Here is a 22,677-nt window from a genome sequence, read left to right as displayed (position 1 = left end):
TAAAATAATTCTATTTGTTCTTCACCATAAGATGGATATGTAGCATCATATCTTCATCATGTAATCAATGTTTAATTGTTGCTTAATAGTTCCACACCTTTCAGTGTAAATCACTGTTTTTTTGTGGTACTGGGGCATATATTCCGGTACATTGAGATAAAAAATGTAATCCCTTGACTTCAGCAATATGAAGGCAGCACTGTAACATTCATAACTTTTATTATGAGTTTGGTGTAGTAGTTGCTCAAGTCCTTTCTCTTTGATGTCAAGAAGCATTTTTCAGTGACACCCACTGAACACTAGAAACTATCTCTTAATATGTGGAAGTATTTTTTTATGCTTGTGCAATTCTAACCCTTTTTTATTTTTAACAAAAACGTCCACTTTGGTTAGGGGCACTGTCATGTGGGTTGAAATTGGGTTGAAATTGATAGAGTGTAAGCAAAGGATACATTGACTATAAGCATCAGCCTTCTGTGTGTGGGGAACATGTTGAGTAGGTTAATAAAAGTATATGGTGTTGGGTACTGCCTTATTTAGCATCTTAATGATCTGGAAGAAATAGCATGTTAATGAAATGCACAAATAATACGGAACTGGAAGGAGTTGCAGATACCTGTGAGAACAGAGAAATAATACAAAGGAACCTACGCTAGAGGGAAAAAAAAAATGAAAACTTCTGTGGGAAGATAATCTTCCACACAAATATTCAGTGACCTTGAGAAACTTGGAAAGCAGTAATCTTGGAAGAGACCTAGGTATAGAGTGAACAAGTGATTAAATTGCTAGCTAGATCTGATACTGATGAGTGCACTAGCTACTCCTGAGAGCATTCTGCACCGAAAAAATTAAAAATTCTGCACAAAATATTTTAAAGTTCTGCAAATTTTATTTGACAAATAAATGTGGAGGCTCTAGCATGGCGTTGGAGAGCACAGGCCACTGGCTGCACAGAAATGGGAGATCACTGTGCAGCTCCACCAACCCTTCTGGGACACAGACTGAGCGGTGAGGCTGCATTCCACCCTGATACAGCACAAGGACCGGGCCTGCCCCAGAAACACCCCAGGGCCCTGCCCCTCCAGGCCAGATGAACGAGGTGTGGGAGGCAGGCTCAGCAAGGCAGGATCCAAGTGTGGAGGGACTTAGTATGGGGGAATCCAGGTGTGGGTTGAGAGGGTTCTGTGTGGGGCAATCTGGATGTGGGCAGCTCAGTGGGGGATCTGGGTGCGGAGGGGATCTGGATGCACAGAGGTTGTTGGAGGTTTTGGGTGCAAAGGTAATGGAACTCTGCAGGGGGGTCCAGGTTGAAGGTGGTTGTGGTTCAGTGCATCAGCGCCGACTCCGTGGGTGCTCCAGGGCTGGAGCAGCCACGGGGAAAAAATTAGTGGGTGCTCTGCACCCACCAGCAGCCAAGCTTCTCTCCCCACCCCCCCACCTCACCTCACCTCTGCCTCCTCCCATGAGCGTGCCATGTCCCCACTCCTCCGCCTACCTCCCAGCTCTTGCCAAAAATGCAAACAGGATGTTAGGAATCATTAAAAAAGGGATAGAGAATAAGACAGAGAAGGGCATCTTATTGCCCTTATATAAATCCATGGCACGCCCACATCTTGAATACTGCATACAGATGTGGTCTTCTCATCTCAAAAAAAGATATTCTGGCATTAAAAAAGGTTCAGAGAAAGGCAACTAAAATGATTAGGGGTTTGGAACGGGTCCCTTAGGAGGAGAGATTAAAGAGGCTAGGACTTTTCAGATTGGAAAAGAGGAGACTAAGGGGGGATGTGATAGAGGTATGTAAAATCATGAGTGGTGTGGAGAAAGTGAATAAGAATAAGTTATTTACTTGTTCCCATAATATAAGAACTAAGGGCCACCAAATGAAATTAATGGGCAGCAGGTTTAAAACAAATAAAAGGAAGTTCTTCACACAGCGCACAGTCAACCTGTGGAACTCCTTGTCTGAGGAGGTTGTGAAGGCTAGGACTATAACAGGGTTTAAAAGAGAACTAGATAAATTCATGGAGGTTGAGTGTGTAGTGGCTTACTCCATGAATAGTTCCAGTGACATTAAGGTACTAAACATGAGTAACAGTGGCAGAATCAGGGCCTAGGGAAGACAGCATGCAGACAAGGGATGGGGAAGGAGTTAACCAAAAGTCAGGTGGATTAAGTTATTTGTATTTGTCAGATCTCATAGTTACAAAATATATTCCAAATTCTTTATATTTATATTTTGGATTTATCATTTAGGCTTGTCTGTAAAATGAGATTCAGCTAAGATAATTTTGCTGTAAAAAGTCTGGATTGGGCAAGGCAGGAAAGGGAGAAAGTTTCCAGATATGGAAGATAAAAATGTTCATTGTGCAATTGAAGTCCGCAACAGCACCAATTTAAGATTATGCAGAAGGGTCTATAAGTACATCGATGAAGTACACAGCTGAAATATCTTTTGGTTTCCAAAATACAAATTATCCCCTCCCCCAAAAAACAAACCGTAAACCAGATTTTAATACCATTACTAATGTTAAGCAGCACTTTACTCCACAAGTCATCCCACTGCCTTAAATGGGACTGCCTGAAGAGGAAGTTTAGACTCTGTGTGAATAAGGATTTGGTAATCTTGCCCCAAATATCTGAAACTATATCTGAATTAATAAAAGAATGGGTCCAAACATGTAGCAATACTTTCATAATTAACATTTTACATCAGCTTTGAGAGCAAAGATGTGGGCTTATTTTATTAAATACAAAATTTGATTAGTTGGGTGTGAACAGTAAAAACGTAACGCCTTTCATTTTGTAGGGTATAAATTAGGTAGACAGACAAGCCATGTGTCTTTGAAACTCACTGCAGTACTTCAAAAGAAAAAAGCCAGTTTAACCATTTAAAAGCACTTTTCCAAATTTCTCCAGCACTGAACTCAACTCCTTTCTCCACTATGGCCTGATTTGTTGCTTGCTTTCATTTTATACTGAAAAGTGCCAGAGGGAGCAAAGTAGTTTCTGACTGATTTTTTCAATATTATATCACAAAACTAACCAGGAGGGGCCCAAGCTAAACCCCATAGCCTCGTGTTTTAGGAGAGAGGGCCTTGAGCATCTGTAGGAAAACCGGGAAGTCCTGAAAATCAGCCAATAGGGGGAGCAATAGAATTTTTGGCACTGTTTTTAAGTAGGTATTCCTAAACATTAGCAGCACACGGAAGAAAGAAATCCCTATAAGCAGGGAGTGGGAGTGGCAAAGAGATCGTGTAAGCAAAGAGGGGATTTTGAGTAACAGAAGGGATGATGGGACAACATTCACAGAAAGAATCAAAGGTCAAAGAGGACAAAAATTAATTAGGAGTGAATTATAAAAGTCCTTATTGGTGGTTTTTTTTTTTTCTGTATTGACTTATTTAAATGTGCTTGGCCTATTTGTGTATTTTTCTTCATGAGTTTAAAGACATTTGCTTGAAAAAAGTTCTGAACTGTGTTATAGTGCTAATTAACCTTATAATCATGTGACTGGTTTTAGCCAGTCATAGTCATGCATTTTAAATACCATTCTGTGTAGTTGTTGGGCTAGGGTTTATCAGCCATTCGTTAAACTGCTGCATTTCATAATCCTCTGGCAGGTAACCTTGGACGTGTGGATCACATCACAGAGTTTGAGTATGACCTGTTCATTAGGCCGGATACCTGTAACCCACGCTTTCGAGTTTGGTTCAACTTCACTGTTGAAAATGTGAAAGAGTCACAGGTAAGTTCAAGTTAAATAGTATGATTAGTTCACAATTACTTAAGTTGGAGAGAGATACCAATACACTAGCCAGAGTGTAAAAATTGCCACAGTACAATAATAACTAGTATATGTTTGTGATTGTTTATGCAAACCCCAGAGTGGGCCTGCAGGAGTTAAAAGGCAATATTGGGCCCAGGTAGCCCCGCCCCTAGAGGCCTGCCCAGCCCACTGCAGCTGGAGGAGCAGGTTAAAACAAATTCAGGAGGTCGGGCAAGGAGTAATGAACAGACTGTAAAAGAGAAGAATCCTTCTCCAGGAAGCCAGTCAGAAGGTGGAGCCTGAGAGGGGACAAGATAGTGGGTAAGGCTCCCAAGCAGTGCCTTCTCCAACCACAACCCAGTTTGAGAAACAGCTTGTCTTGGAGGGCCCTGCTCATTAGGACTTTGTTTGTGATGCTATTGACTATTTAGTTAGGGCCCCACCAAATGCATGGTTTATTTTGGTCAATTTCACATTTTAAGATGTTTACATTTGAAATTTCATAGTGTTGTAATCATGGGGGTCCTGACCCAAAAGGGGATCATGTGGGAGCTGTCACAAAGTTGTTGTAAGGGGTTTGCAGGATGGTCACCCTCGCTTCTGCACTGCCTTCCTGCAGCTGGGAGAAGTTCCCAGATGGGGATGTGGGTCTGATCTCCCCTGTGCTTCTGGGAGCACCCCAGCCAGGGGCTCCTAGCTGCTAGTCCCGGCCAGGCTGGGGGGAGGGACAGGACTTCCTCTTCCCCCGCATGGCTGCCCTTGGAGTGGGGGGGGGGAGAAGGGAGGGGGTAGAGGAGATCAGGTCCACCTCTGGGTACCTCCCTGGCTTCAGGGACACTCTCACTTCTGCAGCGCGGTCGCAGAGCTTCCTACGGCCAGGGGAAGTACCCAGAGTTGGGTCTGATCTCCTCCCAAGAGCAGCTGTGCAGGGGAAGAGGAAGTCCTGTCCCTCCCTAGCCAGGCCAGGGCTATCAGCTGGAGCTCAGTGCATGGTAGAAGCCCCCAGCTGGGGCACCCCCAGCCCTGCCTCTCTCCCTCCCCTCCAATAGCTAGATTTCATGGGGGAGGGCTGATGTCACAGTCTGACACATTTTTCACGGCTGTGAATTTGGAAGGGTCCTAACTATAGGGACCATACCCCCAAACTGAAGGAGCACATATGTAGGAAGTAGCCCAGAATGGCAAATTTAGGCCCAGTAGAGAGGGAAGGCCTAGGTTCCCCTACCATGCCCCACTTAAGAGCAAAGGTCCAGACACAGTGGGAGACCCAAACGCTGTTGGCCTGGGGGCAGGAGCCAGCCATTGTTACTGCCCTCTCTGACAGCAAGACAAGGGGTTGGAGGTCAGGTGCACTAACCACAAGGCCACCTGGCCCTCCAAACACTCTATCACAATATTATTTTGTTAACATATATACAAAGTAAACAATACTTGTATAGTACTTGAAAAAGAATCCAAAACAGAATGAACATAGTTATAATCATTCAACTATTGGGACTCAAGCCAGCAGCACAGTTGGGACAGCAAGGTAGAGTTACAAGTAGATATTGTTTTAGCACCTTTTAGAAAGTGAAAAGTATTATGCAGGAATGAACCATAGAAAAAAAGGAGCTGGTCTCTAAGCATGAAATAAGTTAGATGTTAGAAATGTTCTTTTTCATTAAAAGTGTTTAGTACAAAAAACTAACTTCTTATTCTTCACTTTATCAGTTGCGTTAAATTAAAAAAAAAATACCAACTTTTATATTGACAAATCTACAAAGCTTTCATTCCACTTGTCATGTGCCATTCTTTGTGTTTTATCCTGACATTCTGTCTCAAGGAATTTATCATAATCAGCATAATTTTCAGTTAATGGAAAGTAGTTTATTTAGTCAGAGAAGGAAAACATTTGCACAAGCTTGATATTTGTATTCTTATTGGGGTAATATCTTTTATATTCACCACTATCCCATCCTTGTTACAACTAGAAATCATGAAATTGTTTATCTGACTTCCTGGAGCTTGATACTTTATCAGCCCTTTCTCCCTGCTGTGCCTTAGTCAACTATGATCAAATTATATAGTCATGAGATGAATGGGAATCTGTCTCAAGGAGGCAGAGAGATCTGGTGGAAAGATACAATATATATATCTAGAGCTTACAGGATATTTGTTTTCACAGTTGTCTACATGAAAGAGAATGGTTTCACTATTAAGTTTGACTTGTGAGGTCTGTTTTTATAATGTGTCTTCCTATAATCTTTTTTCATCTCTCCAATTTCCGTTAAAATGAGACCTGCATGAATGTAATCTAGTCTGGAACCTTATTTAGAGCTTCGTACTAGGGGACATAAGCAGTATTAGTCTTTGCAGCCCAGCTATATTAAATGAATGTTTAAAAATTGGTACATCAAACATACTGTATAACCTGGTTTGTGCTTTTTGATTATTTTCTTTTGTTTTATTAGGAAATGAGAAAAGCAAAGAACATATGGTTCAGTGTATCATAGAACACACAAACTAGTTTTTTAAACAATATATTTGTAAAAATCTATGGAAAGTAAGCATCCCAATACTTCTGTCTAAAAGTAATTCTCAGTTTAGTCCTAGCATTAAATATTCTTATGTGACATTACATTTATTACTGATTCAGTACAAAGAACGTGTGAGAGGAAAGCAAATCTACACATTTAAATATTGTTGATCAGGTTTCAGCCAGTTAGGGAGGAAATCTGATGGAGTGTCTTGACCATTTAAGGTTGGTCTTCTTTATTTTAAGGTTCTTTAAATTCTTGATTTGAATCACTTAGTTTACTTGGACTTGAAAGTCTGTTCACTAGACATTATTTTTTCAGGCCCTTTGTTTGCTTGTTATTAAAACCTCTTCAGACTTGTCTGATATCATGTACTGTGTGAAGTCCCTGTTCACAAAGAAATTAATTGCATTTCAAGACTACCATGAGAAAACAAGACACAATCTTTCATTATCTGACTGTTTCTCACAATTCATCAATCCTGTTTTTCTCCTGTTGCACCAAACTACTGCTCATTGACACACAATAGGGACAAGTGATTAAAAAAGGTAAAACAACTTGAAAGAGAGTTAAAGTAATAAGATACCATGGTACAAAGACAACAGTCATACAAGCATTAGGAACCTTTGGTTGTGCTATACACTTTTTTGTTTTGTTTCTTCTGCTCTAGCATTAGACAATAATTTAGTTTTAACAGTATGCTGCTTCCCCCCCCTACATTCATAATACTGAGGATGGTGAATGGAATCATAGAAGATGGAAAAGAGAGACCTATTAGGTTATCAGTCCATCTCACTGTCAATGTAGGATTGTTCCCTGGAGTACATTTTCTATTTTTTTTGTACAATCCTATTTAAAGTGTCTCAAATGATGAGGCTTCCACCATTAATGTCTAGAGACATTCCATAGCCTCTTATCTCTCCGACAAGAGGTGTTCCCTGATATTCAGCCTTGGTTTTTCATAAGTGAATCCTTCCAGCTCTCTGAATTTTTTATCCCTCTTCTTTGGACTTCCTCAGTATGTCTTTGGTAATGTGGAGCCCAGAGCTGAATGGAGTATTCCAAGTATGATGATATTTCCATTACCTAGAGAAAGGACTGTAGACTCCCTGTTCCTTGATGCCTCAGAATATACAGCCCAAAACTGCAATGGTCACCTTTTCCTGCTACATCACTATGGAAACTTGTGCCTAATTTGCTGTCTACTGTCACCCATCGGTCTCTTTCAAAATTATAGCTTCCTTCCTCCCATTATGTATATGTTGTGTGATGGCCATGTGACAGGGCTGATTTCTCCCAGTCCCAGGAAAGAAAATTGAACACAGATCTCTTTCATGGCAGTCAGAGCACTAGCCCTAATTATTCTTGGTATATTTTTATGATAAGTATATTTTATTGGCTTGTTAATATTTCTGAGATTTCAATATTTTGTTTTGCTTGAAGGCTATGTAATAAGCTCTACTTTCTCACCTCAACTTTGATTTTGTACATTATTTGTTTTATATTGTCGACTTGATTTTATTCATTTTTAACCAAGAATAATGAAAAGAAATAGTTAAAAGGTTATATTTATGTGAATAAAGAACTGGCATGTGCAAAGGCAGCTAACATCTATATGATCTAGAATTTGACCTTTTTGGTCTTCAGTGTACGGTTTCAGACTCCTAGATCAGGCGGTCCTCTATCAGTGATAAGATCTGAACAGTGAATTTCTTTACACATTTGCTCAAGTGAATTCAATTAACGTCAATATTCGAAAGTACAAAAATAAATGGATATGTTATGCATAAGGACTATAATCATGCAATGATTACACTTACAATAACGATGAAAGAGAATGAAGGAAATGGGATTTGCTGTGGAACACATGGTCCCATGGGCAAAGCCTCCAATTTCTCTAATTATATGTGTCAAAGGCTGCTGACTATTTCTAGATAACATTCTTTACTGGGCCAGGTTTGTTTCCCATTAATTTCAGCTGTGGCATTCACAACATCATCCATAATTTTACTAATTTTTTTCTCTATGGAACCTCAAATTGGATCAAGTGTAACACCCAGATTATATTTTAAGTATGTATCAGTAATGTACTTATTGCATCAGATCCAGGCTCACTTCTAAGATGGCTTGCCTTTGAAAGCATCAGCAAGAAATGTGTATCCACCTGAGAAATGGAACAAAGAAGTTAAATGTATATTTTATAAATTAACAAATTATTCTGTTACATGTGAATTGGAAGATTTTTACAGTTGAAAATTATTATTTGTATTGTGCTAGCACCCAGAGACTGCAATCAGAGAATTGACTCTCATTGTGCTAGGTAATGTAATGCACAATGGACCCTGTCTTGACTATCTAAGAATATGATGACAGATAACAGTTGAATACAACAAGCAGACAGAGGAGTACAAGATAACAGCAAGAGGGTTATGATAAGTAATAAACTGTGGTCACATTACATACATATTACACATAGCGACAAAGAGTCCTGTGGCACCTTATAGACTAACAGATGTATTGGAGCATAAACTTTCGTGGGTGAATACCCACTACATCAGATGTTGGTCTATAACGGGGTTGGCAACATTCGGCATGTGGCTCGCCAGGGTAAGCACCCTGGCGGGCCGGGCCAGTTTTATTTACCTGCTGACGCGGCAGGTTCGGTCGATTGCGGCCTCCACTGGCCGCGGTTTGCCGTCCCGGGCCAATGGGGGCGGCAAGAAGCAGCGGGGGCGAGCGATGTGCTGGCCGCGGCTTCCGCCGCCCCCATTGGCCCGGGACGGCGAACCGCGGCCAGTGGAGGCCGCGATCGACCGAACTTGCTGCGCCAGCAGGTAAATAAAACTGGCCCGGCCCGCCAGGGTGCTTACCCTGGCGAGCCGCGTGCCGAATGTTGCTGACCCCGGTCTATAAGGTGCCACAGGACTCTTTGTCACTTTTTACAGATCCAGACTAACACGGCTATCCCTCTGATAGTAGATAATGTTTTCACCCCTCAGCTCATAGAGAGCCAAGAAGCGATAGGGGGTGAAAACATTATCTACTATCGGGGGGGGGGGGGGGGTAGCCATGTTATGTATCACCAAAATAACTGCTGCACATGTGGATACTCTGAATAATTGTTCCATGATGAGAAATCCATATTCAAAAGCAGTATTTTCACTGGGATTAGAAAGGAGAATTAACCCATAGGTGTTTGCCAATGCTGTGAAATCATTCCATGAATATCTGTTCTTGATGTGGAAGAGTTTCAAAAATTTATGAAAATTCCCCCATTGCAGAATAGTATGTTTGAAATGTCAGTGGGTGTCAAGTTCTTTGGCTTATATCAATGGGCCTGCAGATACCATGAACTCTTGTAAGTACCCAAAGTTTTCCTTACTATCTTGGCTCATCTCTGATGATCATAAGTGTCGTATCTAATTTAAAAACAAACAAACCTGCTGCAAAAGAAAATAGCTTGGAAACTGCAAAGCATTTCCCTGCAAGTTTTCTGTTCACATTGTTCTGCAGAAATAGGGCAACAGTTCCTCCAAATTATGGCCCTGATTATAGGATGATCTTTGTACACAAGACATAAAATTACCATTATCTGGAAGAGCTTTTTTTCCCCATCAGAGAGTAAGAAATTAGTATTTGGAATTATGTGCCCCCAGAAGTACTGATACAATACACCTTACTGGGCCAGAGGAAAAGAATAGACAGGTGCTAATAGTGTTTGATGGTATAAATGGCATTAGATGCTAGCCTATAGTCACTTTTATTAACCAACACAGGGTTAAAATTGATCAGATGTCCAATCCAGCTCTCATTTATGACACTGCGATTCTTTCCATTAATTCTATAAAAGTCAGCTCAAGACCCAAATGTTGCATCAGGAAGAATTTCTTCTCAGCATGCTCTTTCAGTCGCTCTATAAAATACAGTATATGTATAGAGAGAGATGGCTGGCTCACCATCCGTCAGAATATGAAACAGGGACCATTTATAGGATAGGTGGGCACATGATCAATTTGTTATGAATGCAGGGAGCTAGTACTGGTAGATCCTTAGCCTTCCTGTAATCTTTTTTGTAATTTAAAAAAATCATTAATGTCTCTGATTTTTAACAATATTCATTTATTCTCTTGACCTTGGAGAGTGCAGTGTAATTAGTTATATCTGCAGGAAAAAAATAGTTCTTCAAGTGCTTGTTCATGTCCATTCCAATGTAAGTATGTGCACACTGCGCGCACCGCTGTTGGAAAGTTTTTCCCTCAGTGGTAACTGTTGGGTCAACTTTGGGGCCCCCTGGAGTTGCACCCTCATGGCATGGTATATAGGGTCTTGCCACCCCACCACCCCCTCAGTTCCTTCTTACTGCCTTTGATGGTTGCTGAAACGTTGCTTGTCTCATTGCGTTTCACAAGTGTTGCTTCTCAGTGGACTTCTCTGTAAAATAAATTGTAAATAGTTACTATTAGAATTAAGTTAACATAGTTAAGTAGTGTAGTGTAGTTAGTCTATGTTCCTCATCTTGCAGGGCTAGCCTGCTCTGGCCATTGGGGTATGCCTCTGTCCCAGGGTGTCAAACTGTGTACGGCATGCCACAAACCGATGCTGGTGAGTGACCCATATGATAGTTGCCTTAAAATTGAAGAGCTCTGTTCCCTGACCAGGAATCGAACCCGGGCCATGGCGGTGAAAGCGCTGAATCCTAAGCACTAGATCACCAGGGAGATGCTGCTGCTGCTATCAGTGTGTACGCCCCAACACTTGATTCTATCAAAGATATCAAGGAACAATTCTATACAGATCTTGGCAGAGTCTTGACCAACATTCCCAAGGAGGACAAGATCATTCTCAGATTTTAACGCTAGAGTCGGGCAGGAGTCAGATCTCTGGAATGGCACTATCGGAAAAGAAGGAGTAGGAAAGACTAACTCCAATGGCATCCTCCTCTTGAGCAAATTCCTAGAATGTGGCCTGATCATCACGGACACCCTCTTTAGACAAAGTGAGAAGTATAAGACCACCGGGAGACACCCTCACTCCAGGCATTGGCACATTCTTGACTATGTTATTGTTAGAGCTCGAGATCGGAAGGATGTCTTCATCACGAAGGCCATGCATGGAACCGATGATTGTTGGACAGACCATCGCCTTGTTAGATCAATCATGAATTTCCAGATTGCCTCAAGGTATCACAAGCAGGCAAAATCAGTACAAAAGAAATTCAACATCAAGTCCCTTTAAGATATAGTGACTCAGGAGAAACTTCAGCAGTGTCTCCAAGAGAAGTTTGACACTATGCCTACAGCTGATGATGATAATGAACATTTCTGGAAGCGATTAAAGACTGCCATTCTCTCGGCATGTGTTGAGTCCATTGGCTATATCACCCGCCATCACCAAGATTGGTTTGATAAGAATGATGCTGAGATTCAGGCCCTGCTTGACCGGAAAAGAGAAGCTCATCGCATGTGGCAAAATGACATATCACACCAGCAGAAGAAAGAGTCATACGAGCAACTCAAGGCTGAAGCCCAAAGGAGAATCCGTGACATCAAAAATAAGCGGTGTTGAGAAAAGGCCAAGGAGATTGAGATTTATGCTGATAAACATGACATGAGGAGTTGCTTTCAGGCAATAAGGGCCATTTACGGTCCATGCTCCCATGGACCCACATCACACCGAGCCCAAGATGGGTCAATGTATTTTAAGGACAGCAAAGCCAGATGGAAGGAGCATTTTGAGTTACTCCTGAACCGTCAACTGTCTCTGATGCCACTATTGAATCTATACCTCAACGACATAAAAGAGAATTTCTTGCTGACTCCCGCTACCCCTCCTTGCTCACCCCCTTTCCCCCCCCCCCATCCTTGAAGTAACACAACCCATTATGCAAACTAAGAACAACAAGGCAGCAGGGCCAGATGGCATACCAGCTGAAGTCTACAAGTTTGGAGGTGAAGAAATGGCAAGGAAGCTCCACAAACCTTTTCTTCATATCTGGTGTAATGAGAAGATTCCAGAAGACTTGAGAAACACTAACATTGTTACAATCTTTAAGAAAGGAGATATGTCGGAGTGTGGAAACTATCGAGGCATTGCCTTGCTAGCTACAGCAGGGAAGATTCTTGCCTGTATCCTCTATTCTCCTTGCTGAGGCAATACTGCCAGAATCTCAGTGTGGTTTTAGACCATCCCGCAGGACAACTGACATGATCTTCGTTGCCCACCAAATCCATGAAAAGACTCGCGAGCAAAATCAGGACCTGAACATGGCTTTCATCGATGTGACAAAGGCCTTTGACTCTGTCAATTGCGAAGTCTTGTGAAAGGTGCTGGCCAGATTTGGCTGCCCTCCAAAATTTATTAAGGTCCTAAGGCTTCTCTATGATCAGATGACTGCCACATTTCTCTATAATGGCCTTGAGACAGAACCTTTCATCATCAAAACTAGGGTTAAGCAAAGATGCGTTATTGCCCTAACCCTGTTTTCCATCTATTTAGCAGTCATTTTCGTCCTCGTTAAAGATCACCTCTCCAATGGAGTTGACATTCAATATAGAATGGATGGGTGGCTCTTTAATCTTTGACGTCTCCGCTTGAAATCTAAAGTCTTCAGGATGTCCATTACCGATCTTCAGAATGCTGATGATTGTGTCATCCTCGCACACCCTGAGAACATTTTTTTATGATGACGTACCACAATTACCCCCCGCCAATGGATGATTGACCTTTTTTTTTTTTTTTTATCATGGCCAACTTTGAACTGTGGTAGAATTAACAAGGGAGGCCAAAAACATTGGAAACCCAAGGATTTTTATAGATATGTGCCACTATACATACATTGTTTGTTTTATTTTGACGAATTTTGCAGGCTTGAAGCAGCAAGAGCAGTTTTACCACTTTTGTTTAAGGTGTTTTGGGGCTTTTGCTATTACTGCCTATTTTGTGAACAAAACAAAAGAGAAAGAGAGAACAACACGAATGCTCCTATTGGGGAAACTGAGGCATGGATCAAAATTATTAGTGGGTTTGTTACAGCCCCTTTTGGCTTTTGTTATGGATGTTGTTTGCCTGGTTTAGGAGGTTGCAACAACAGTATTGCGTTTAGGGATTTGGGACTCCTATTGCTTGGCAAAGGGCCTTTTATTTTGCTTTAGGCCACCACATGAGGAATAGGGTTTGGTTTTTTGGGGGATTTAAGGGAGGTTCGGGGCCACCCACCAGGTATTTTGCTGTGGCCCTATGGTGGGACTATGCATTGTCTTTAAGGCGCTTTTTTTTAAGCCTTGCGCCATACTGTGGCTTGGGCCCTATTGGCAGCTTGAATCATGGAGAACCTTTGGAAGTATTTTTTTATAATTGTAATTATTTAGATAATTTTATGGGCAGATAGAAACCTGGATGGTCCAGGCAGGTGGCTGGTTCGCAACCAAGGCCTACGACGCCATAACCAGACACCTAGAGAGAAACATATGTTTTGAGTTGATTGGCATGCACCCATTTTAGTTTATCAGGTAACTGAAGCTGGTACACTACCGGGGAGATGCAGTTTACAATGGAGTACGGACCCACCCACTTAGCATTTAGGGTGTGGGTTGCTTTTTTAGTTTTTGCAACATTATCTTGTTTTTAATTTGCCATTTTTGGACGTTTTTAACGACGATTTTTTTGCATTTGGGCTTTTTTTAATTTAAAGGGGCCTTTATGGCTTTGCGAGTTTTACAGAGCTTTTTTCCCCAGCTGGGCAATATACCGACCGTTTGGTGAATTGACAAGTAATTTTTATTTTTACAGATTACCCCACATTATGGGACGACCAAAAAGGATGTGGTAGGGGGTGTATTTGGTATCTAGGCGCTTAGATACCTCACCCCCCTTTGAAAGAGGCAACAGAGTTCAGTTCCTTTTTGCTGCCTCTCCTGCAGCACGGGCATCCAGTTCACCAGCCTCCCAGGACCCCACCAGGCCGGGCAGCTGGACTTCCGTCTCCACGCCCCCTAATGCCTTTGCGTCCAGCCTTGAACCCATCTTTGATGCCATTGCCCATTGCGAGTCCGCAGTTGTACCCTTTTGTTTTTTTAACATGTTATTACAATCCGTTAGTACTACTCTTAAGGTTTTTTTAATTACTTGAGATTTCATGTTGTCCATACCGGGAGCGGGGCTTATAATGTTCACCCCCCCTGGGCCAGAGGGAGGGGCACTAAGCCACCCTCCGTATTACTCGGTTTACTACCACCGAGGGTCCATACACCAAATAGAAAGCCCTTCCCGGGCAGAGTGAGAAACCCTAAGTTTTTTTTTTTGTTTTTTTTTTTTTATACTCAGCTACGGCTGAGGGTGTATGCACCTAGGATTTTTTTGTTGTTGTTGCTTGGAGTGAGGATTTTTAAATTTTTCTCCTGTTGCCCGGCACTTATATGGCCAGGGGTAGATCCACCTGCACCCTTCCCCCCACCGACCAGGGTGGAGAGAGGAATGCTAAACCTCCCTCCGGTTCTCAATCATGCTACGACTGAGGGTGGGGCACACCTTTAAGCATAAAATCTTCAACATGAAATCCCAACCATGCCAGACAGAGCAAACATGAAATACCAAGGACAGATCAGTTGGGCACTCCGCAGGGCCCCTCACTCCACAATTCTTCACCAAAACTGTGACAGATTTATGTTAGCAATCTGCCTGAGGCATCAGGGGACACTGCTCTACAGCCAAAATGCTTCTGAAATAAATGTAGTCAAACTTTACTAATTCTGGGTCACTGAGAATGAAAATGATGCTTAAAATTGTTGATTGGCTCTAGTTTTCAAGATATGCTATTGGGTCAGTATATACGACCCTTGACTTGGGAATGGTGGAGTATAAGTGAGTTATAAAGGGAAGGGATCTCAATTTAAACCAGAAATGACTATAAATACATCTTTGACTGGATCTATGAATAAATCTATGACTGGGTTTGGACAGGACTTGCTTTTTAGGCAAAACAATGAATGATGCAATCTGAAGCTGGTATTGCGTCATACATGATATGAATTGCATCATGTTATTCCTAGAAGTCATGGATGATGCAATCATAACGGAGCTTACATCACTCTGCTGAACAAATTGCCCTATATCAGCTCTAGAAATCATACAGTGTCGTGCTCTCTTATTTGTCAGTGTTTGATTTTGCAAAGGGACACATTTCAGTTTAGCCAAAGTGAGCAGAGATGCCTCGTACTTGTGTGAACAGTGCAGATAACTTCTGCTATGTTTGTGGTGAAGTGACTTTTGCATCACAAAAGCACAGTATAACCACTATGGTTAAGAAAGCCTATCACCTTTATTTTGGCTGCAAAATTGGAGATCAGGACAAGAGATGGGCCCCACACATATGCTGCAACACTTGTGCAACAAATCTTCGCCAGTGGTTGAACAGGAAAAGGAAATCTATGCCTTTTGCAGTGCCAATGATTTGGAGAGAGCCAACAGATCATACCAGCAATTGTTACTTCTGCATGGTGCCTCCAGTTGGGAAAGGTGTGTCAAAGAAGAAAAAGTGGACTGTGCATTATCCAAACATTCCATCAGCTATACGCCCAGTACCCCACGGAGAAGGACTGCTGGTTCCTGATGCACCAGAATCATTCTCACTTGCGTCAGACGAGGAAGAGGAAGAGGATGAAACTTCTGGTCCTGAACCATCAATGTCACAGGACCCACATTTTCTCCCATCCTCCTCCTCTGAACCACACCTCATAACACAAGGTGAACTGAATCAGTAGCCAATCAGTTCTTTTAATTGTCATATTTGAATTCAGCACATCAAAATACATAATAAATAGCACATTTTATCTCTGAAGCAGACGACTTCTCAAAAATTGTAGACCAGTGTGATTAGGCTGAGGCCGCAGGATTGTTAGGGGAGGAGATGAAGGAGCACAGCAAGTGACTAAATTTTAAAGCTTTATTAATAAAGTAACAGTGGTGAGCGCTCGGTGCTCCTCACGTCACTCAGGAGAAAAAAAAAGCATTAGTGCCTGAGCCCTAACCTGCTTTCATACTCACACACGCACAACCCGAGGCTGGCCAAGCCTGGGTGTAATGTCAGAAGAAGAGGGGGAAGGGTAAGACGAGAGTTCTGTCCTGTGCACAGGCTATCTAGGGTCTGCTGTTGATCTCCAATTTGCTTTAGCTCTTAGGAGGGTTTTAAATCCTGGGGTTTTTGGGGGGTGTTTTGTTTAGGGATCTCTGTCCCCTGTGCTCTTTGTACCGGTTTAAACCGGCCTTTCGTGGCTTCCTTAACTTTCCCAAGACACGCCGGCTTCAGGGACGCAAAATGGTTGTTTTCCCCATTGTGGCCTTCATTGTCTCACTAGCATTTTTGCAATTTGTTGCAGTTTTGATTAGTTTACTGTTTTGTTCTTATGGCTGGTCGGGGTTGGAATTCAGGCCCCGTCTTTCTTGGCAAGCAGCTGAGAGTCAATTTGTGTGCCGTGGCCTTGGGCTGGAGTTAGCGTTCTATTTTCAGACCTAGCTGGAGTGTTGAGTTAATTCATTCCCTTCTCCCTTCCTCCCTCTACGGCCTCTTGTAACCTGCAAAGGAACCTTTTACTCCACATTCACACTTTTAACCCTTCCCACAATCCACTTTACTACATATGCAAGCGCATACAATGCTAAACTGCTTACCCAGTGGTCCCCATGGGGGGGCAAGTATAGTGTGACAGGAGGATTTAGTTGGGGTTGGTCCTGCTTTGAGCAGGGGGTTTGACTAGATGACCTCCTGAGGTCTCTTCCAAACCTAATCTTCTATGATTCTATGAAAGGCCATCCAGTCTCGGCCCAGAGAATCTCACCATGGATCTCATTCTGTATCTGCATGTGTTATGACCTAGCAAGGGTCCCAGTTCCTTGTTTGACAGGCCACTCTACGAGAGTGCAAGCATCATCAGTGGTGCTCTTAGTGCAAGTTCCAATCCAGGATACCTGTAGAGCCGCAATCTGGTCGTCGGTTCACACATTCGCATCACACTGCTCCATCACCCAACAAGGTAGAGATGATGTGAGCTTTGGCCAAGTAGGGCTGCAATCAGCATGTCAGTAGACTCCAAACCTCCCACCTGGACAACTGCTAGAGAGTATGTACATTGGAATGGACATGAGCAAGCACTCGAAGAAGAAAAATGGTTACTAACCTTTCTGTAACTGTTGTCCTTCAAGATGTGTTGCTCATGTCCATTCCAAAATCTGCCCTCCCACCCCTCTGTTGGAGTTGCCGGCAAGAAGGAACTGAGGGGGTGGCAGGTTCCTATATACCTTGCCCTGAAGGCACAACTCCAGAGTGCACCAGAGCCAACCTGACAGATACCAATAAGGGAAAAACTTTCCAGTGGCAATGCATGTGGCGCATGCACACCTACATTGGAATGGACATGAGCAACCCAACACATCTTGAAGAAGAACAGTTATAGAAAGGTTACTACCGTTTTTTTCCTACTATTTGGACTGGATTCTGTGGCCTGCCGAAGCCATGTTGTACTGTCCTTAAATCTTCCAGAGATTCCCAGCTGAGAACTTCCCTTTGTGGGAATTCTCCACTGGTGTAGCCCGCTTTCTCTCCTACACCAGCTGCCTTTGCACCTCCAGAGAAAGGGGAAGAAGGAAGCAAATCAAAGTAGTTTGAGGGCAGTATGCCCAAACCTTCATTGTTGTCAGGGACCTGAGGCGAATGGTGCCAAGAGTGTAAATTAGAGTGAGACCTCTTCTGTTCTAATGTATACTGGAGCTAGTTAGCCCTGTATCAGAGAGCCATAAATGCCTCTCTGTGGCTGCTACTGTCTTAGATGTGGTGGGAAGCTGGCACCTTTGTATGTCAGTATGCATTTGATTGTATTTACTTTTTTTATATTATCCTTCCCCATCCAAAGGAAGGGATTCTTCACATTATTAGTAATTCAAATCACTAGTATCAAAGTGCTTTATAAAATTAATATTCCTACCAGAGCTTCATTTTAAAAGACTGCTAAGTGTGTGTGCGTGCGCAAGTGTGTGTGTATGAAAGGGCACATTACATTTAACAAGCTTTGTAAATTGGATAGTGTATCCTTTTCTATTAAGGAGTTTAATTCTGAAAGTTTCACATTTGAACTCTAGCTTTTTCATCCAACAGTATTTAATAACCAGCTTGAAATATATTTTATGTAGTGTATTCCATCAAACATACAGTCATATCAAAGTTTGTCTTAATTTATTCATTGCTGAATTATTTGCACATAACTTTATTAATCCTCTTGTGGCTAGCACCATCCTGCTTTACAAATTTGACTGGAGCACAAGTGAATCATTTTAGCACAAGTGCCTATTCATGGATACACCAGATCCTCATCATCCCTTGTACAATGCAACTGGACTAGTCTCCCGTGTGGCTCTCCTAAGATACGGAGAATGGGCCTGCAACTGTCTTTTCTGGGATATTTTATTTACCCCTTCAGTGGACCGATATTAATAATTTTTTTTCACTGCCACTTTTGTTATGATCTGTCACATTGACTTACATTGTTTTGTTGTTAATGATAAATTTCTTGAAAAGCATATAACAACATTAACAGAATAACACGTGGGTATGGAGACCTATCTACATTGCCTATCCACGCACTTCATTTGGTGGATTAAGAGGCTGAAAAATGGAATTTGGAGAGTTTATTAGAGATATGCACATAGACCTGGTAAATAATCCCAACAAAACCAATAGCTTAGGCAGTTTCATCAACCTATTTGAATATATTAAAAATAAGAACTTGATTACAGAGAGTGGCTTTAGGGAGCATAAATATCAGTCTGATAAACAATGTATGGTAACAGCAGAATATCAATGGGATTCAGATTAAAGAGCTAGGTAAGTAGTACAAGAAAATTTACTTTCAAATAAATACCTTTCAAAACAAAAACCAAACTCTATGCTGATAAAGAAATATAGCTTTACATTTATATTACACTCATAAACTTGGCTCTAAAATAGTAATTTTGTTGGCTTTTAGAAATGTTTTAGTATCTCTAGTGTGCAGTATATAGTAGACTATATAGCTTATTGTACAAAACAGCAAATTGTCTTACATTCACTATTTACAGTAATTCGTATCCATGATTGATTTTTTCCCCAGTTTTTGCGTTCAGTTTTAAGTAGTAAACAATTAAAAAGGAACTTAATTGTGTATGAAAACTTTTAGATACAAACTTATAACTATTACTGTTACAAAATCAGTAATGTAAAACACAGATGTAGACATAAAAGAAGATCTTTATGCAAATTAATTTTGGAGTAATGGAAATGTAACATCAGGATGGGTGAGTTTCAAAGTGATCAGTAATGTTGGATTGATCTACTGCCAAAGGGAATTAAATATTGATAGTTAAATTTCATGCAAAGTTTTATGGGTAGTTTAAGGCTTTCCTTGGCAGGAACAAAAATCACTAATGCTAAAAAGAAAATGCATCTTAAACATCAGAATTCTTTGATATCTGTAAAATTGGATTATTGGAGTTCCTTTGTACCACATTGGGACTACATAGTTATCATACTGTCAGAAGATAAAAACAGCTTCAAACTGAAGTTTGGGAGAGTACCATTATACAAAGAACTCCTTAACTGATTCCTCCTTATTTTAGAATATTCACAAGTAGTAGCCCCTCACTGAACAATCTGAGAAAACCATATATTTTATGTAGTATATTTAGATGGAAAGCAAATGAAAACAAATTCACCTGGGCCTTGAGAATGGCAAAGATGCATGGTCAATTCTACCTTTAGGAAAAAAATGAATTTCTGTACCACTCACTCTGGAACCAAGCAAGAATACTCCTCAACTACAAAGAGAATTTTAAATAAACCCCTTTTGCAAGAAGTTTCCCCCCTAAAATATCCAGTTAGCAATGCCTCGTAAAGGAGTGACAGATATCAGAAATCTTCCCTGTTAATGCCTAGGAAGTTGCTACTGTTCCATTGAAATTAATATGCAAATACTAAGAACCCATCTGGCATCAATGCTGTTTTCCTTCATCAGCAGTCAGGAGATTTGGGCAAAAGAGTGGCAACGCACTCTCTTGACTCAGTGAAATTAAGAGTTGAATTTAGGAAGAAAATATGGTTGTTTTCATCAGTACTTTATTTCTAATAAACTGAAGGAAAGGTGCATCTGAACAGTCAGTATCTGATGCTCACTTGTCCATCTCATAGCAAAAATGGTAACCAAAAAGGCTGACTTCAGTGACAAAAGGAACAAAACAGCATTTCTCAGAAGGTGAAAAGGAGATCACATTGGCTATTGAAGAACTACATTAAGGTCTCAAGAATGCATTGTTTTCTTGGCTTCCATTTTCAGTATAAAGCTGCTAGAGGAAATCCTTGACTTCAGAATGTGCTGCTGTTTAGTCTTCCCAAGATGCATTTGTTCATGTGTTATACACATAAATGTGTTTGTCTATCTCTATCTGCAGGATAGGCGCCCCTCCCCTGGCCTGGACCTGCTGGGCCAGGAGAGGGCTGCCCGGGCTGCGCCGCCCTGGCCACACCTGAGGCTACGCCTAGGTCCGATCCGGCTGCGGCAGGTCCGGGCCACAGGGTGAGTTGGAGCCAGGGTTAGTGGGTCCCTGGGTGGGTTCTTTAAGTGCCTGCGTGGTGCTAAATAGATTGCTGCACAGCTGTGCAGTTTACAGGGAACTTAGCTTTTTACCCCATCAAAGAAAGCTATTAAGTTGGTTTGACATGATTTGTTCTTGACAAATCCATGCTTATTGTTACTCATCACCCTTATTATCTCCTATGTGTGTGCAAATTGATTGCTTAATTATTTGCACCATTATCTTTCTGGGTACTGAAGGTAAACTGACTGGTCTGTAATCCCTCAGGTTGTCCTTATTTCCCTTTTTATAGATTAGCACTATATTTGCCCTTTTCCAGTCCTCTGGAATTTCACACATCTTCCATGGTTTTTCGAAGATAATCCCTAAATGAAATTTAAGTAGGCAGATTGTGGTTACTAGAATTGGAATTTGGTTGTGACATGGGCATTAACACTCATCTTACGAGCAGTTTGCATGATATCTTCTGTGTCTATATGTGTTCAGGACCATGGCTTTTTGTCTCATCTGAAAGATGGTACCACTTCCCTCAGCTCATTGACCCCTAACATTAAGGTGGATAATTTGTGGATAAATTATGACTCTGATAGAGTTCTTCTATCTACTGAAACACTACTGTCAAATACACTCTGTATCACTTCCATAGACATCCTCCACCTGAGTATAGTAGGCATCACAAACCCTGTTGTGTCACTAACTTTTCTAAAGGCTTTGTGTATGTTGAACGTAAGATGTGATATAATATAACCTGCAGAACCCAAATGACCACTCAAGGCAGGTAAGCAACTACCCAATACTAACATCTGAGACCTCTCAAGAAACACGGCAATGGAGCCACTTGTGCATCTTCTTTCACTTCTGTGTTAACAGTACCTTATATTCAATAGTATCTAAGGGTACATCTATACTTACCCGCTGGTTCGGCGGCAAGCAATTGATCTTCTGGGATCGATTTATCGTGTCTTGTCTAGACGCGATAAATCGATCCCGGAAGTGCTCGCCGTCGACGCCGGTAATCCCTGCTCCACGAGAGGAGTAGGCAGAGTCGACGGGGGAGCCTGCCTGCCGCGTGTGGACCCGCGGTAAGTACCTTTAAATTCGAACTAAGATACTTCGACTTCAGCTACGTTATTCACGTAGCTGAAGTTGTGTATCTTAGTTTGAACTGGGGGCTTAGTGTGGACCAGCCCTAAGGCAGCTGATAGGTCTAAAAGAGTCAGCTTTGATGTTTATGATGCCTAGAACCTGGAATAGATGTTTACAAATTTAAAGAAAGAAATACAGACTCAGCCCTAAGACTGCTTACCATGTGAGAGCTGATGGGATCATAACACAAGGTACATTTCTTTTGTTAAGGAGGAAGTTTGAATTACATGTCCATATATTAAAAAAACCATCATATTTGAAAGAGGTTTGTGAACTTTTCCTAAGTAGTTCAGCTGATCTCCATATAGGGTATTGAAACAATTTTGTTAAAAGTCAAAATTACATAGGGTTAGATGATACTTCTAGTGGCTGAACTGGTTATTTATTTAATGGCACAGTCGTATACAATCTTAATTAAATCAAGAAAGTAATGACATGTAATATAGCTTGTGTGTTCCTCAACATTTTTAAAAAGAAAAATCAATTGAACACACTGTTGTCTTGAAAGAAAGTAATTTTGCCATTATGGAAACTTGTGCCTATATTGGTCATGTATAAAATTAGATTTATAAATGATTCTATTACCAAGTCGGAAGCCTTTCAAGTACATATAATTTTATTTTGGATCAATAC

The 22,677-nt window shown here is 41.4% G+C and overlaps 1 protein-coding gene across 1 annotated transcript in view; it reads left to right on the top strand.

Annotated features, from left to right (window-relative positions):
- Nucleotides 1-22,677, top strand: part of AGBL4 (AGBL carboxypeptidase 4) — a 1,392,624-nt gene that overhangs the window by 79,563 nt on the left and 1,290,384 nt on the right. Inside the window, exon 3 of the mRNA XM_005284894.5 lies at nt 3,624-3,748. Within this exon, the coding sequence (XP_005284951.2) occupies nt 3,624-3,748 (125 nt within the window). The remainder of the gene's footprint in view (nt 1-3,623; nt 3,749-22,677) is intronic.

This window comes from Chrysemys picta, chromosome 8 (genome assembly GCF_011386835.1).
Source record: "Chrysemys picta bellii isolate R12L10 chromosome 8, ASM1138683v2, whole genome shotgun sequence".
In the NCBI taxonomy this organism is placed as follows: Eukaryota; Metazoa; Chordata; order Testudines; family Emydidae; genus Chrysemys; species Chrysemys picta.
The sequence above is the reverse complement of the archived record's forward strand: the minus strand, read 5'-3'. Positions and strand labels throughout refer to the sequence as shown.